Source organism: Crotalus tigris, unplaced genomic scaffold (assembly GCF_016545835.1).
Source record: "Crotalus tigris isolate CLP2741 ecotype Arizona unplaced genomic scaffold, ASM1654583v1 scf7180000018825.4774228, whole genome shotgun sequence".
NCBI classification, from domain to species: domain Eukaryota; kingdom Metazoa; phylum Chordata; class Lepidosauria; order Squamata; family Viperidae; genus Crotalus; species Crotalus tigris.
The window spans coordinates 1,472,476-1,486,101 of NW_024097215.1; the positions used below are offsets into that span (position 1 = coordinate 1,472,476).

The 13,626-nt window shown below is 42.4% G+C and overlaps 1 protein-coding gene across 4 annotated transcripts in view; it reads right to left on the reverse strand.

Moving 5' to 3' along the window:
- The window catches only part of UNC5D (unc-5 netrin receptor D), a 290,263-nt gene extending 276,972 nt beyond the window's left edge, over positions 1-13,291 (reverse strand). For all 4 annotated transcript variants that reach the window (XR_005558313.1, XM_039356590.1, XM_039356591.1 and 1 more), the window contains exon 1: positions 13,078-13,291. Coding sequence is in view for 3 of the 4 variants with exons in the window: in XM_039356590.1 (XP_039212524.1) it covers positions 13,078-13,168 (91 nt within the window). In the remaining variant the exon portion in view is untranslated. The remainder of the gene's footprint in view (positions 1-13,077) is intronic.
- Positions 13,292-13,626: the final 335 nt, after the last annotated feature.

Below are 13,626 nucleotides of genomic sequence, written 5' to 3' on the forward strand. Positions count from 1 at the left end.
CAACAGTTGCCTTTAAATACACATTATGTATTGATTTCCATTTATATGGCCATCCATCTTACTATTGCAACTTGGGTGTCTAGCAAGAATTCAAATTCAATACAATACAAATACAAATACAAATGCATGTATATTTAAAAATAAAAAAAGCCCTGTTTCAAACTGATTCTAGGTTGTCTTCATTTAACAGCCACAATTGGGACCAGAAACTTGGGTCATTAAGTGAAGTGGTCCCTAAATGAAACTGAGATTGTGTTTATCATCTTATTCCATTTTTCTTTTATTTTCCTTTTTGATAGACCGCAAAGGACATCAATGTAAGCATTGTCATTTAGGTCCCTTTTCATCACTGCCCTAGCTGTAACTGTCACTAAAGGAGGCAGTCACTAAAGGAGGACTGCCTTTAATAAAAAGTGGCTCCCAAACACAAAATGCATCAATCGTTTGGGTTCCATTATTCTCCTAGCTTCACACCTGTGAAAATAGCCAAGTCCTCAAGGCTTACTGAAACGTGAGCAGATACAGAGCGAGCCAAACTTGGAGAAATATTTTTATTGATTGAGTGACTGAAGGATTGAGTGATTCATTCATTTATTCAATTTCTATATCTGCCCATCTCAGTCAATAAATCTGGGCGGGCTTACAATTTAAACAAAATGTTAACTATAAAAATACTAAAACCATTCTAAAACCATGACAACAATAGAAATTTCCTAAATAAACATACAGGTAGTCCTCAACATACGGCTACAGTTGAGCCCCAAATTTATGTTGCTAAGTGAAAAATTTGTTATGAGTTTTGCCCCATTTTACAACTTTTCTTGCCACATTTGTTAAGGGCTCCCTGCAGCTGTTAAATTAGTAACATGGTTGTTAAGTGAATCTGGCTTCCCCATTGACTTTGCTTGTCAGAAGGTTGCAGAAGGGGATCACGTGACCTTGGGACATTGCAACGGTCATAAATATGAGTCAGGTGACAAGCATCTGAATTTTGATCGTGTGACCCTGGGGATGTTGCAATGGTCGTAAGTGTGAAAAATGGTCATGTCACTTTTTCCCCTGCCTTTGTAACTTTGAACAGTCACTAAGCGAACTGTTCTAAGTTGAGGACCTGTATATAGCAGCTGAGATACTTGGCCAGTTAGCAATATACCTAGGAAACAGAGCCTTTAACACATTCAGTGCCAGTAGTGGGATTCAGCCAGTTCGCACCAGTTTGGCAAAACTGGTAGCTAATTTTTTGTTACCCAGGCCCAGAATGGACTTCTGGAAGAGTCATCCACACACAGAACCGGTTGTTCACATATTTGAATCCCACCACTGCTCAGTACCCCAGGCTCAGGAACACAGCCAGGTTTTTAGGGCCTTTCAAAAGATTACAGTCTTGAAGCCATTCTAATTTTTAAGTAGAGGATGTTCCATGGAGTAAGGGCTACACAGAAAAAAAACCCCTTTTCTAATCACTGCCTGCCAACACTCTTTGGTTGATGGGATCTGCAGCATGCCCAAACTGTGGGATCTGCTTGGACAGGTACAGACTCTTGTAAAAAGGTGATCCTTCAAGTATCTTGGTCCCAAGCCATGTACAGATCTAAAGGTAACCACCAGCATCTTGAATGCCACCCAGAAACATGCATAATCAATGCAGCTCCCGCAGAAGTGGTGTTATATGTGTTGTGTATCTGGCACCATTTACTATGATGTTCCAGAGGACAGGTGCAACCACAGAAGATAAGAAGCCATAGAGATGGGACTTGGATCATGCTTGATTTTTTTTCCCATGTTCACTAAGAGGGCTTTCCTGTAGTTAAGATGACTTGAGTATTTGATACAGGACCCTGGGATCGACTGTAATCCCTTCAGCCTGCCCATGGAAATAAAAGCAGATGGAAATGCATCGAACTCATTTGGTTTAATATGACACCTTATCATAATCTATAGGATGCACTGATTATCAGCAGAAAAATCCATTTTTGCTCTTCTGGACTCCTGATTCTTCATTTCCAAAGCAGTTTGCACTGTAGAGCATTTTTATTGCTACCACACATCATTGACTCAATTAGGAATCCAGCACCTATGGGAACTTGTGAAAATGTTCTCTTCCCTTCTAAAGCAACAATCAGCTATTTTATACTTTACACAGCAAGAAACCAGCATTCCCAGGGAAAGTCCAGTCATTCTTAGCTATCAAGTCAATGCTGCCAAAAGAAAATAAAAACACACCAGTGTATCATTCACTAAAGTGTTTTATGTTCAGGGTATAAGCACTATTGTTTATGTAGCCAAAAGAACACCAGCTTCACACACTTGAGCCTTGGCAGAAACACATTTTGGATTGGTTAAAAAAAAAAAACCTAGGCAATCAAGAATAGGGAAGATTCAGCATATTCAAAGGCTGGCACGTGTTGTGATGGGGGTACCAAAACTAAAGGGACAAACAGCTGTTTTTCTTTGTAGAAGGTTTGTGGAGAGGGGCAGTGAGACCCTCCCAAAGCCAGATGGGAGATTGCACAGAATGTTGTGGAGAATAACAGGGCTAAGATCCAGTGGGACTTCCAGATACAGATGGATAGTCAGTATTGTCCAGTCAACCAGACACTGTAGTAGTACACAAGGATCAGAAGATGGTTGTGGTGATAAATGTAGCAGTATTGAGTGTAGCAACATGAGAAAGAAGGAGTAAAATAATCTGGAGAAAGATGATCCTAGGAACATCTATCATCCTAGGAATGACATCTCCAGAAGATGCAGTGCTAGAAACAGCTAAGATACTACACAAAGCCCTCAAATTTTCAGGCTTCTTGGTCAAGGCCCCCAAATTGAGAAAGACATAGACCACCCATGGGGATAAGAATGGAATTTATATTTATATTTGTCCTTGTGTCCATCCCTGCACCTCAAAACTCTCATTTCTGATTACAGGAACTTTCCTAATTAAATGATATGGCATGTTAAATGTACGGCAATTGAGCCGAGGTGGCGCAGCAGTTAGAGTGCAGTACTGCAGGCCACTTTAGCTGACTGTGTTCAGCAGGTCAGCAGTTCAAATCTCACCAGCTCAAGGTTGACTCAGCCTTCCATCCTTCCGGGGTAGGTAAAATGAGGACCCAGATTGTTGGGGGCAATGTATATATATTATATATATATATGTGTTCTGGTTTTCGCGGTATTTGATATATAGGTCTTTGGTTTTTCGGGTTTTCTCCCGCGTAAAATTGGAAGTGTCTTGGCAACGTTTCGACGAAGTCACATTCGTCATCTTCAGGCTGGTGTTTTTAGCTTCTTGCTTTGAGCAGCAATGTGTGGTTTTAGCTGTTTCTTCCTTTTAACTGCCAGTGAGGGTATGAACTGATTGGATGGGAGCTTGGCTGTGTTCTGATTGGGTGGAGGTGTGTTCTGAATGGTTAGGGGCTTGGCTGTGCTCTGATTGGCTGGGGGAGTGTTCTGTTTGGTTGTGCTCAGGTTAGTCTGAGTTGCAGAGGGGTTTAAGATTTTGGGGTTAGGGAGTCGTTTGTCAATAAGGGCAGGTTTCCAAATGGCTGGTAGGCGGGAGGTATCATCTCGCTTGTTCATGCTGTGTGGGCGTTTTTCTATCTCGATGGCTTCTCTGATTATTCTGTTATTAAAATGTTCACTTTTGGCAATGGTTCTGGTATTTTTAAAGTCAATTTCATGTCCTGTGGCTTTAAGGTGTTGGACCAGGGAAGATGTTGGTTCCTCTTTTTTGACTGAGTTCTTATGTTCTTCAATGCGTGCACTTATTCTTCTGTTGGTTTGTCCGATGTATGTGGTGGGACAAGTGGTGCATGGGATTTCGTATACTCCTTGATTTTCTAATTCAATTTTATCTTTGGGGTTTCTAAGGATGGTGGATATTTTTCTGTTTGTGCAGAATGCTGTTTTGATGTTGTGTTTATGAGGATCTTACTGATTCTGTCTGTGGTGCCTTTTATGTATGGGAGGAGGGCTTTGCCGTTTTCTTGTTCTTTGTCTTGGATTTTGGTGGGGGTTTCTTTTTGGATTAGGTTTGTAATCTTATTTCTATGGACAACCAAACAGAACACTCCCCCAGCCAATCAGAGCACAGCCAAGCCCCTAACCATTCAGAACACACCTCCACCCAATCAGAACACAGCCAAGCTCCCATCCAATCAGTTCATACCCTCACTGGCAGTTAAAAGGAAGAAACAGCTAAAACCACACATTGCTGCTCAAAGCAAGAAGCTAAAAACACCAGCCTGAAGATGACGAATGTGACTTCGTCGAAACGTTGCCAAGACACTTCCAATTTTACGCGGGAGAAAACCCGAACAACCAAAGACCTATATATATATATATATATATATATATATACATTGCTTACTGATGTACACTGCTTAGAGAGTGCTTGCAATTAAAGCGGTATATAAGTCTCATAAATAAATAAATACATAAATAAATAAATGTGTTTGGACATTGTGTTGGAGAAATGTTCATTCACAAGATTTGAACTATCCAGTAATTTTGAGATTTTTTTTTTTTTTTGACGATACATTCAGGAAATGTCTTTACCATCACAATAACTGACAAGGTTGTATTTGAGCCCAACGTGATTGTAAATCAGGAGTCTCTAAAACCTCAACCCCTTAATCTGGAATTGACTTCCTCAGCAGTACATTCTTAAACACAACTCAACTAGCATAAGTAGTGAATTGTGAAATATTAACCCCAGCAGAATATCTGTCTGCTGCAATCAGTGCCTATATACATATCCCCATCCACATATACCAATGCTCTAGATTGAAATTCCAAGTATTTCCCTGCCTTTTGCTGAGTTAACAGTTTATCTGGCTGTTCTGTTCAAGATCAAAGATAACTGGGATTCACTGATCTCTATGTGGGAAATCTATATTAGAGATGCATAAAATAATACAGGCAGTCCTTAGTTTATGACCACAATTAAACCCAAAATTTCTGTTGCTAAGCAAGACATTTAACTGAGCTTTCCCCATTTTATGGCCTTTCTTGCCTCAGCTATTAAGTGAACCACTGCAGTTGTTAAGTTAGTAACACAATTATTAAGTCAATCTGGCTTCCTCGCTGATGTCACATGACAGAAGTTTGCAAACGATGATCACATGACCCCGGGACACTGTAACCGTCACACCAGTTCCCAAGCATCCAAACTTTGAGCATGTGACCACGGGGTCCTATTTATTTCAACTCTCCTAGGAGTAGGTCAAGACGAAGCTCAGCTTACTGTCCTGAGCAGCTTGCAAAGGTTTTAACTCTATTCAACAGAAAATTCTGTTGTGCCCAACACACAATATAATCTGAGATGAATTTAATGTATTAAAAAAACATGACCAAGCACCCGTGAGATTAGCAAAATTTTAAAATGAGAAAATGCAGTGGAGCACATATACAAATATAGAATGAGTACAGTGTATAGTATTAACCCAGTTTACCTGATAGTAAGACAAACACACAAGAATGATACTAGAATTATGGAGCTTCAAGGGGCCATTCAAGACCATCAAGCCCTCTGCTTAGTATAGAAAAACCCAAATTAAAGCTGTCTGCCTGAACACATCCAGTGAAGAGGTAGATAATTGGTTCCACTGGGATGTTGGAGGACAGGACGTGAACTACTCTTAAATGAAATTCTTTGAAAAGTGATGTCTAAATCCCTTTTGGTCATCTTTGCTCAAGGCCAGGCTTTTTTTTTTTTTACTTCTTTCCATAACACTTAGTTTCTAATCCCCTGATCATTGTTGTTGCTCTTCTCTGAACTGACTTTAGTTTGCCTAAATCCTTCTTAAAAATTGGCATCCAGAGGAAGAGACAATACTGGGACTGAAGTCTGAGCAAGACTGAATAAAATTAAAATGATTATCTCAAAGCAGGCTATAATTTCAGGTTTGGAGGCAATGGCAGTGTTGATTCATATTCTGTAATGGTATGTGAGAATGTCCTTGGGAGATGAAGAGATGCTGGCTTGGGAATGGTCAGATAAGAGAGGGCATAGCCCACAACTGCATAAGGCAGTGGTTCTCAACCTGTGGGTCGGGACCCCATTTGGGGTCGAATGACCATTTCACAGGGGTCACCAAACCATGCTGTCTGCCATTTTTTCCCTTTTCCCTAGCTGTCCTACTCCCTCTTATTGGTGGCCACACCCACTTGGGGGTCACCACAACATGGGGAACTGTATTATGGGGTCACGGCATTAGAAAGGTTGAGAATCACTGGCATAAGGGGAGGAGAAAGAGTCTTAGAAGAGACTCCCTTCTCTCTACTCACACTGTAAAGGAGACAGTGGGAAATTTATACTTTTAGATTTGAAAGATTGATGTCAACCTTCCCAGGTAGACCAGGCAGGAAACACAATCAGATGAGCTAATTCTATTTTACTATTAAGACTACATTAACAGACTCTTGCAAAAATGAAGCCAGCCACCTGCTCTACTAAAAGCAGAGGCAGTACACAAAGCAGCAGAAACAGCAGCCTCTGGTGTTGAGATTCTACTCCGTAGCTCAGACTTTAAATTTCCCTTTGCAAGTTGGTCTAAAAATAGAGAGAAAAGAAGGGGGAAAAAGAAAGTATCAAGTTTCCTCGGGGGAACCTTCTCAGTATAAGTAATTTTCCATTTTAGCATTTGATAGCCTACTGTTTTTGCTTGCGTAGTGCAGCTTGCTATGGAAGTTATTATATTAGCCAACAACATCCTGTCTGTTGGAAGTTAATATTGAAAAGGAGAATCACAGTACTTACAGACAACCTGGTTTATACTATGTTGCAGAAGGCAAATCAACGTTCTCTAATGTTTTTGACATTGGATTAGCCCCAACCAACCTGGAAAATGATCGTGGGACCTATATTTCAGCATCAGGAAAACACAATGTCACATATTCCAATCTAGATACTCAATTACTCCATTATGGATGATAGTATACTAGAGGAATGGAAGAGATTGCACATATATGGTGTAATTACAGATAGCTCCCAGGCTGTCTTTTAGCAAGGAATGACTCCAGAAGGATGCCTCCAATGACTTCACTAAAACCAACTGTATTTGTATGTTATCACAATCATTATAAATGGAGTCCCAGAGATGAAGACTCAGAACAACTGCTCCTTTATCTTAATTTTTTGTCTCCTTCATGTCTAAACTTTGTCTACTTTGATCAACCAACTAGCTCATCACAACACTACAATCTTACAAATGGTAAAACCCAAGGGGCACTGGGAAAAGCAGTAGAATAAAGATTATATTAGTCATAGTATAGTATAGATAGAATATCCAGAAAGCAGCCACCTATATAAAATGTATAAAAACTATTGTCTAATGGTCATCCCCATGAGAATAAGAAATGTTTAATATTAATGATCTAACTGATTCCTCCTCCTCTATTCTACAGCTATAGGATTTTAAGGGGAAGAAGTGGGCATGGAGCTTTCTGCATGAAAGAAGCCTCATGGATGTGTATCCCAATTCACAAACATTACTATTTGTACACATCTCTCTCACACATACATTTGCCATTTAAAAAAAAACACAAAAGCAAGATAATGAGAAACCATTGTTGCCTTGGAATAATCCAACAATAGGTGCTTTAAACTGATAATGTATGCTTCAGGCATTAGACCAAGGATCAGGCATAGCTTTAAAAATGACAATTCATAAGTTTTCATACAACCAACAATGCTCTGGGAAACTAAATTTTAGAGTCCTGCATCATTTTGAACAAAACAATTCTTCCTAACTATGAAGCAATAAAAGCTAACCAAAACAGCATATCGGAATATGGGTTCACTTCTCAAGTTCCAACAATGAACATTACATCCAATTTTTCGGAGTGGATTTCCTATTGAAACATTTTCAGTTTTGAAGACTATATTGCTTGTCATCTAGGACAGCGGTCCCCAGCCTTTTTTGGTCATCAACATGTGTAATTCTATGTAGCTGCCTTATTTCTTATGGGGGAATGCAATAAATGTAGAAGAAGAAGAGGCAGAGCCTGAGGTGGAGTCAAGAGAGGAATCAGTCTGGAGTCATTATGTTCCTACAAATAATCCAAGTCCAATCTCTCTTGAATTCTGTTCATTCTTTGTTGTTGTTGTTAATTGCGAAGTCGTGTCCGACCCATCGCGACCCCATGGACAACGTTCCTCCAGGTCTTCCTGTCCTGTTCATTCTTATCTAGTGCCAATTTAATGCTGATGGTTAGTGGACTAGATTCTTGTGTGTAGGCATGAGCAATAAAATCATCTTAACTGGAATTTAATGTGTGTCCTGATTCTTCTTGCCTAACAACACCCCACCCCAACCAATAACAAAGCCAAAGTTTTCATGGAACACAAAGTACCAAGACCATCCAAAGGAGGCATCCAACAACACTCTATGAGAATCCAAAATCTAATGTATGGTTTATTTTGTTTTTTTCCAGTTAATGACTCATCATGTTTATCCACATGCCTCTACTTCAGTGGTTCTCAACCTTTTTAATGTCACGACCCCCAACCGGTCGTAAGTTGAGGACTATTCAACCAGTCGTAAGTCGAGGACTACTCAAGTGGTGCAGCACTGTTTGCAGAATGGGACTTTTGGCGGGCTCAGCAGGGCAGAGACAGCCTGGACAATTCCTATTGGCTTTTGAAAGCCAATAGAATTAGACTCTATTCAAGAGAGTCTGTTCTATTGGCTTTCAAAAGCCAATAGAATAAAAGGGAGTAGCACAGCTAAGGAAAAGGGGGAAAAAAATGTCGGACTGCATTGTTTGGCGACCCCCCGTGAAATGGTCGTTCGACCCCAAATGGGGTCCCGACCCACAGGTTGAGAACCACTGCTCTACTTACATTCGAATTTGAACTCATCTTGAGAAGCATAGAAACATAGAGATATATTTGATTTTATAGCTTTGGTCTAATCATATCAAATGTTTGTTATGAATGATATGTTTGGTTAGCCATCATTCCTTTTTTCTCTCCTTTTCCACCAGCAAAAATCAGGATAAAGGATGCCTGTCTTTACAGGCTGATTGCACAGACAAGTCAAGTAGGAGTCACAAAGTGCCTTCAAAAAATGCTAAACAGCAGGGCCTGCCCTTGGCATTATTTAATCAAAATTTTAGAGAGAAAGGAAATTGCACTTCAACACCCTTCTGACCTCACAAACTCTTGCATCCTTCAGTGAATGACTCTGTTGGGTGTGTATCATCATCATAAATCTAAAGGTAAAGCACTATCAAAGCCACAAGGAGAAGGAAAACATCTTGCAAGCTGTTAAGTTAGAAATGCCCACTAGATCACCCCTATAGGATTTGCATTCCTCTCTATCTGCATATGACTAAAATAGTAAGAGGGTGTGTGTGTACCCATTTGGTTCTTGCCACACTGAAAATCCAATTATATACATGTGTCTTCCAGGCTACTTTCTATTTGTCAAGTAACAATGAAAATTAGATCATAGCCAGTGTAACTAACATCTTTTGAAAGTCCTTCCTTAAATCTCAGGGGGGAAGCATTCTCTTTTCCCCTCACCATCATAAAATCAAAATATCATGATACTACAGGAGATGAAATAGAGTTCATAGTGTGCCAAAATGCTCTATAGACCAAGCATTTAACAGGTTTAGTGCTAAAGAGACTGGGTTTTTCAAAGTCTTTCAAGCAAGAAAACAAAAAAGTCTTTAAGAATTCAGCAGAACAAGTTGGGCCTTTTCTCACTTTCAGCAAGCGTGTAAATATCCTGTTCACCAGGCAATCGCCCCATAAGTCTTTTTCTGGAACTAAGTGCCCACTAAACCTTGATAGATGATGTTTTGCACTCTTTTTTTAAAAATTTTATTTTCCATTTTTCAATACATTTAATACTTTCAATACATTATAAAAATACTTTTGAAATAAATTCATACATATAACCTTAGGTGTCGCTCGTCCACCTCCCCCCCCCACTGCATCCGCCCTCTCTACCTTCCTTCCTTACTTCCCTCCTTCCTTCTCTCCTCTCTTCACCTCTCTCCCCTCCTCCCTTCCTCCCATCCTACTTCCTCCCATCCATTTGCACTCTTTTATCAGTATTAATCTGGAATAACTCTGCTTCTTATAAGATCTGAGTCTGACAAGCTCACCAACAAAAACATAGGGCTGCAAGATTTAGCTGTCATTCTATCAGCCAGGACTTCAGGGGTTGGGGGTGTTTTTCCCCCGTTCTTTGCTTGGCCACCACTGTCCCTTTCAGCAAGTATAATTCTAAACACAACCCCTGTTCTGCCATTTTCCTGAGCTGTAAGGGGAGGCGATAAGGAGAGCTCCATGTGTGCAGGAATGGAGAGCCAAGTGTTTATTTTAAACATGTAGGAATGTATTTCATTCCATTAAGAGGAGGAAGGTAAAACGCGATAAGACAGGATAAGCTTTGAATGAAAAGCATCCCCAGTTAGAGAGGGTGAGAGAGCAGGTGATGAGAAAGGCCTCTGCGCAAAGCTTTGAAGAGCAGCTTTCAGTTGAGAAAGATAGTTTGAAAATGGACGGAGAAATCAGTTGATGTGGTTTATTGCAGCTACCTCCATCGCAATTAATCAATGGCCTTATTTTATCAAAACACATTTTTAACCAATTGATCCAGCTGATTAAGCGGTGCATTTTCTTCAGAACTGTAAAGTACCATCAAGTTTTGGGAGGAACAGGTGTGTTTGCACGCGCGCGCACATGTGTGTGTGTGTGTGTGTGTGTGTGTACATGTGCATGGTGTTTGCATGAATGGGAGTGGGACAGAGAACAATAATTTACAGAGAGTTAAGAGCACTTATGCACTTCCTGTGTATGACCTCAAAGTTAGCTTTCTCTGAATCCTGAAATTAATCCATCCTGGATGAATTTAGTGGCTTTCTAGCTTCTATTTCTCAATTGACTTTAAATTGCCTATTAAAAATTGATGGTAAGACAAGACAGCCAAAGTTGATATAAAGCACATACATTCAAATAGGCTTTAATGCAAGTTAGCCATGCTGTTGGTCTCTATGTGTATTTATGTATGTCCTTCTGTCTGTGCACATATATATATGTACAGTAGCTCTCACTCCAGTCTAATAGCAGATCTATTCTAAATTCATCACAACAGGAATTGAGTTTGAGATGCAATTTCCTTTCAAAGTGGTTCTAAGACAACTTCGTCAACTATAGTATAATAATCAAATGGGTCAGCAGCTGGGTCTATATGCTCCAACCTTGCACTATGCAGGTTCAGGTAGGAAACAACCGCAAAGGGAAGCCAAAAACTTTGCTCATAAGGTCCTCACAAAAAAAAATCCCATCAGAAACAGATACAATATCTAAACTTCCAGTGCAATGAAAGAGCCTTTGAACCTTAAGGGAGGGCAAAGCATTTTAACAAGCTATATATATATGAGTTTTTGAAAAGTCAAATCCTTCAAAAACAACCTACCCATATTTTTTTCTGCAATATACTAGAGGGCAAGATTTTTCTATTTTGTGCACACACACACACACACACACACACACACTAAATCTCACTATAAATGCCTTGTTAGGTGACAGCAGAGTCACTGAAACCACCCTTCACTTCTATTTCCAGTCAGAGGGTCAAAATCTGCTTTTCATGACATAAAGCTGTTGCCCACTTAAATTAACACTTTGGCTGCAATCACAAAGAACCCAAGGGCCAAACATTACTGACAAGCATTCCTTTGAGCTGGACCGCAAGAGTTAGTGTTATTTTACAAGATGCATAGACAGCAACCAGAATAAGAAGGTGGAGAGAGAACAAGAGTATAAGTTATCCATTTAAAGACCTTTTTTTTTTTTTTTAGTCTGTCCTTTTACATTTGCAGGAAAAGCCTGACATTTGTCATTTAAAAGAAATCAAAGCTGCAAGTAGGGAGTCTTCTGAACACATGGAGAGAACTGAAATACTTTACTAGACAATACTGTATAATAAATAGTGCTTTCATCTACCCTCCATGTATTGCCTGCCATCTCTTCTGAGGCAAATTCAAGGACCTAGCAAGCTCTGTCTCTCTTACACCCAATACCCAACGCATGGCATGAACCAGAGCTAGTAGCGACCGTCAGAGAGATACACCCACGCCCCGACGGCTTAGGAAAACCCTAGTCGTGCTTTCCGAGGGTGTACAGACTTGTCAGGAATCGGATTTTTGTGACTGGGGACTGTTGCAATCTCATCAGTTAGAAATGCAGGAACTTAACAGCGGGCAAACACCGCATCCTCCATCGCTATCCGGGAGCTAGCTAGCGCTGCGGTCCAACACTGGTTTACTCCGAGGTAACGTCCACAAGGCGGCTTACTCTCAGGGAAGTGTAACACCCAAGACTAATCCAGAAGACCCGACCCGACGTGCTTCCGAGAAGTCACGCCACAGACTCCGGTGCCAAGTGCCCAGCATCCGACCGTAAACCCACCCAGCGTCGCTTTACCAACAAACCCGGGAAAACGGCAGGATTGCAAACGAGCCAGCGCACCGCCCAGCCCTCTTACACTTCGGCGGTCCTGCTTGGGAAGCCCGGTGGTCCCGGATCCCATCGCTACAGCCTCAGGACGAAAGCGGTGGGCTGGGTTTTTTTTTTTTTTTTTGTAGAAATCCCTTTTAAGTCCGACCGGAGTCCCCAAACTCGGATTGGGGCAGGGAGAGAAAGCAAGCGAGGAGAAAGGGCGCGGGCAGAGCGATCCAGAGCGCAAGTATTGCTCCTCCGATGGAGTGGCGGGAAGGTAAGAAGGGGGGGAACTTGGCGGGTGTTGCAACCCTGCTCCCTCCCTCCCTCCCTGCCCGCAAAAGAGGCATTCCGACAACCTGGCTGTCGAGCGTGTCAACCTGTAGACCGGGCTTTGGAGGAACTTACCGGAGGGGGTGGGGGCGAGGGAGGGGTGAGGGGGGGAAGGAAAGAAAGAAAGAAAGACTGCCCAGGCCAACTTGCAACCTTTCCACACACCTGCTCGCCCCACGCAGAAGCCCTTGCCTCTTCCCCCCGCCCTTCCCCGGACCCTCTCCGGCGAAGGCAACACGTCCCCCACCCCCTCTCCCGCGCCCACCTCGCGGGGGGGGGTCCTTACTCACCTCGCAGCGTCCCGGCTCCGCCGAGCAGCGCAAACAACAATCCAACGCAGACGCAAGGCGCGGTCCTGCCGTCCAGGCTGCCAGCCCTCATGGCGCTGAAAACGAAGAGCGGGCAGAGAGGGCGAACTCTACCAGCCTGGCTTAACTCCGGGAATGCGACGTTGCCCTCTCCGCTGAAAGCAGCAACAGCAGCAGCAGCAGCAGCAGCCACCAACCCGCCGCCCGGCTCTAGACTAAAGCCGAGCAACCGCGCGCCTGCATCCCAATTAGACCCCCCCCCCTCCCGCCTCCTCTCCGACAGCCAATTAGGCGAGGGCTGGGCGGAGCCAGCGGCTGAAAGGGAGGGGCGGGCCGGCAAGCGAAGCCAAGCGAGAGTTGTCACCAACCCGCCTGGGCGGCTTCGCTCTCGCCGGCTCCCCTTTGCGCTTCTGCTGCGCTCGCCTTCGCCTTCGCCGCCGGTCTCCGAGCCTCCGCTGCGGTGTCTTTCTGCCTCTTCCGGGGCCGGCTGTGGGTGAGCTTTCCAGCGTCCTCTGGTTGGAGAAGGCTTTG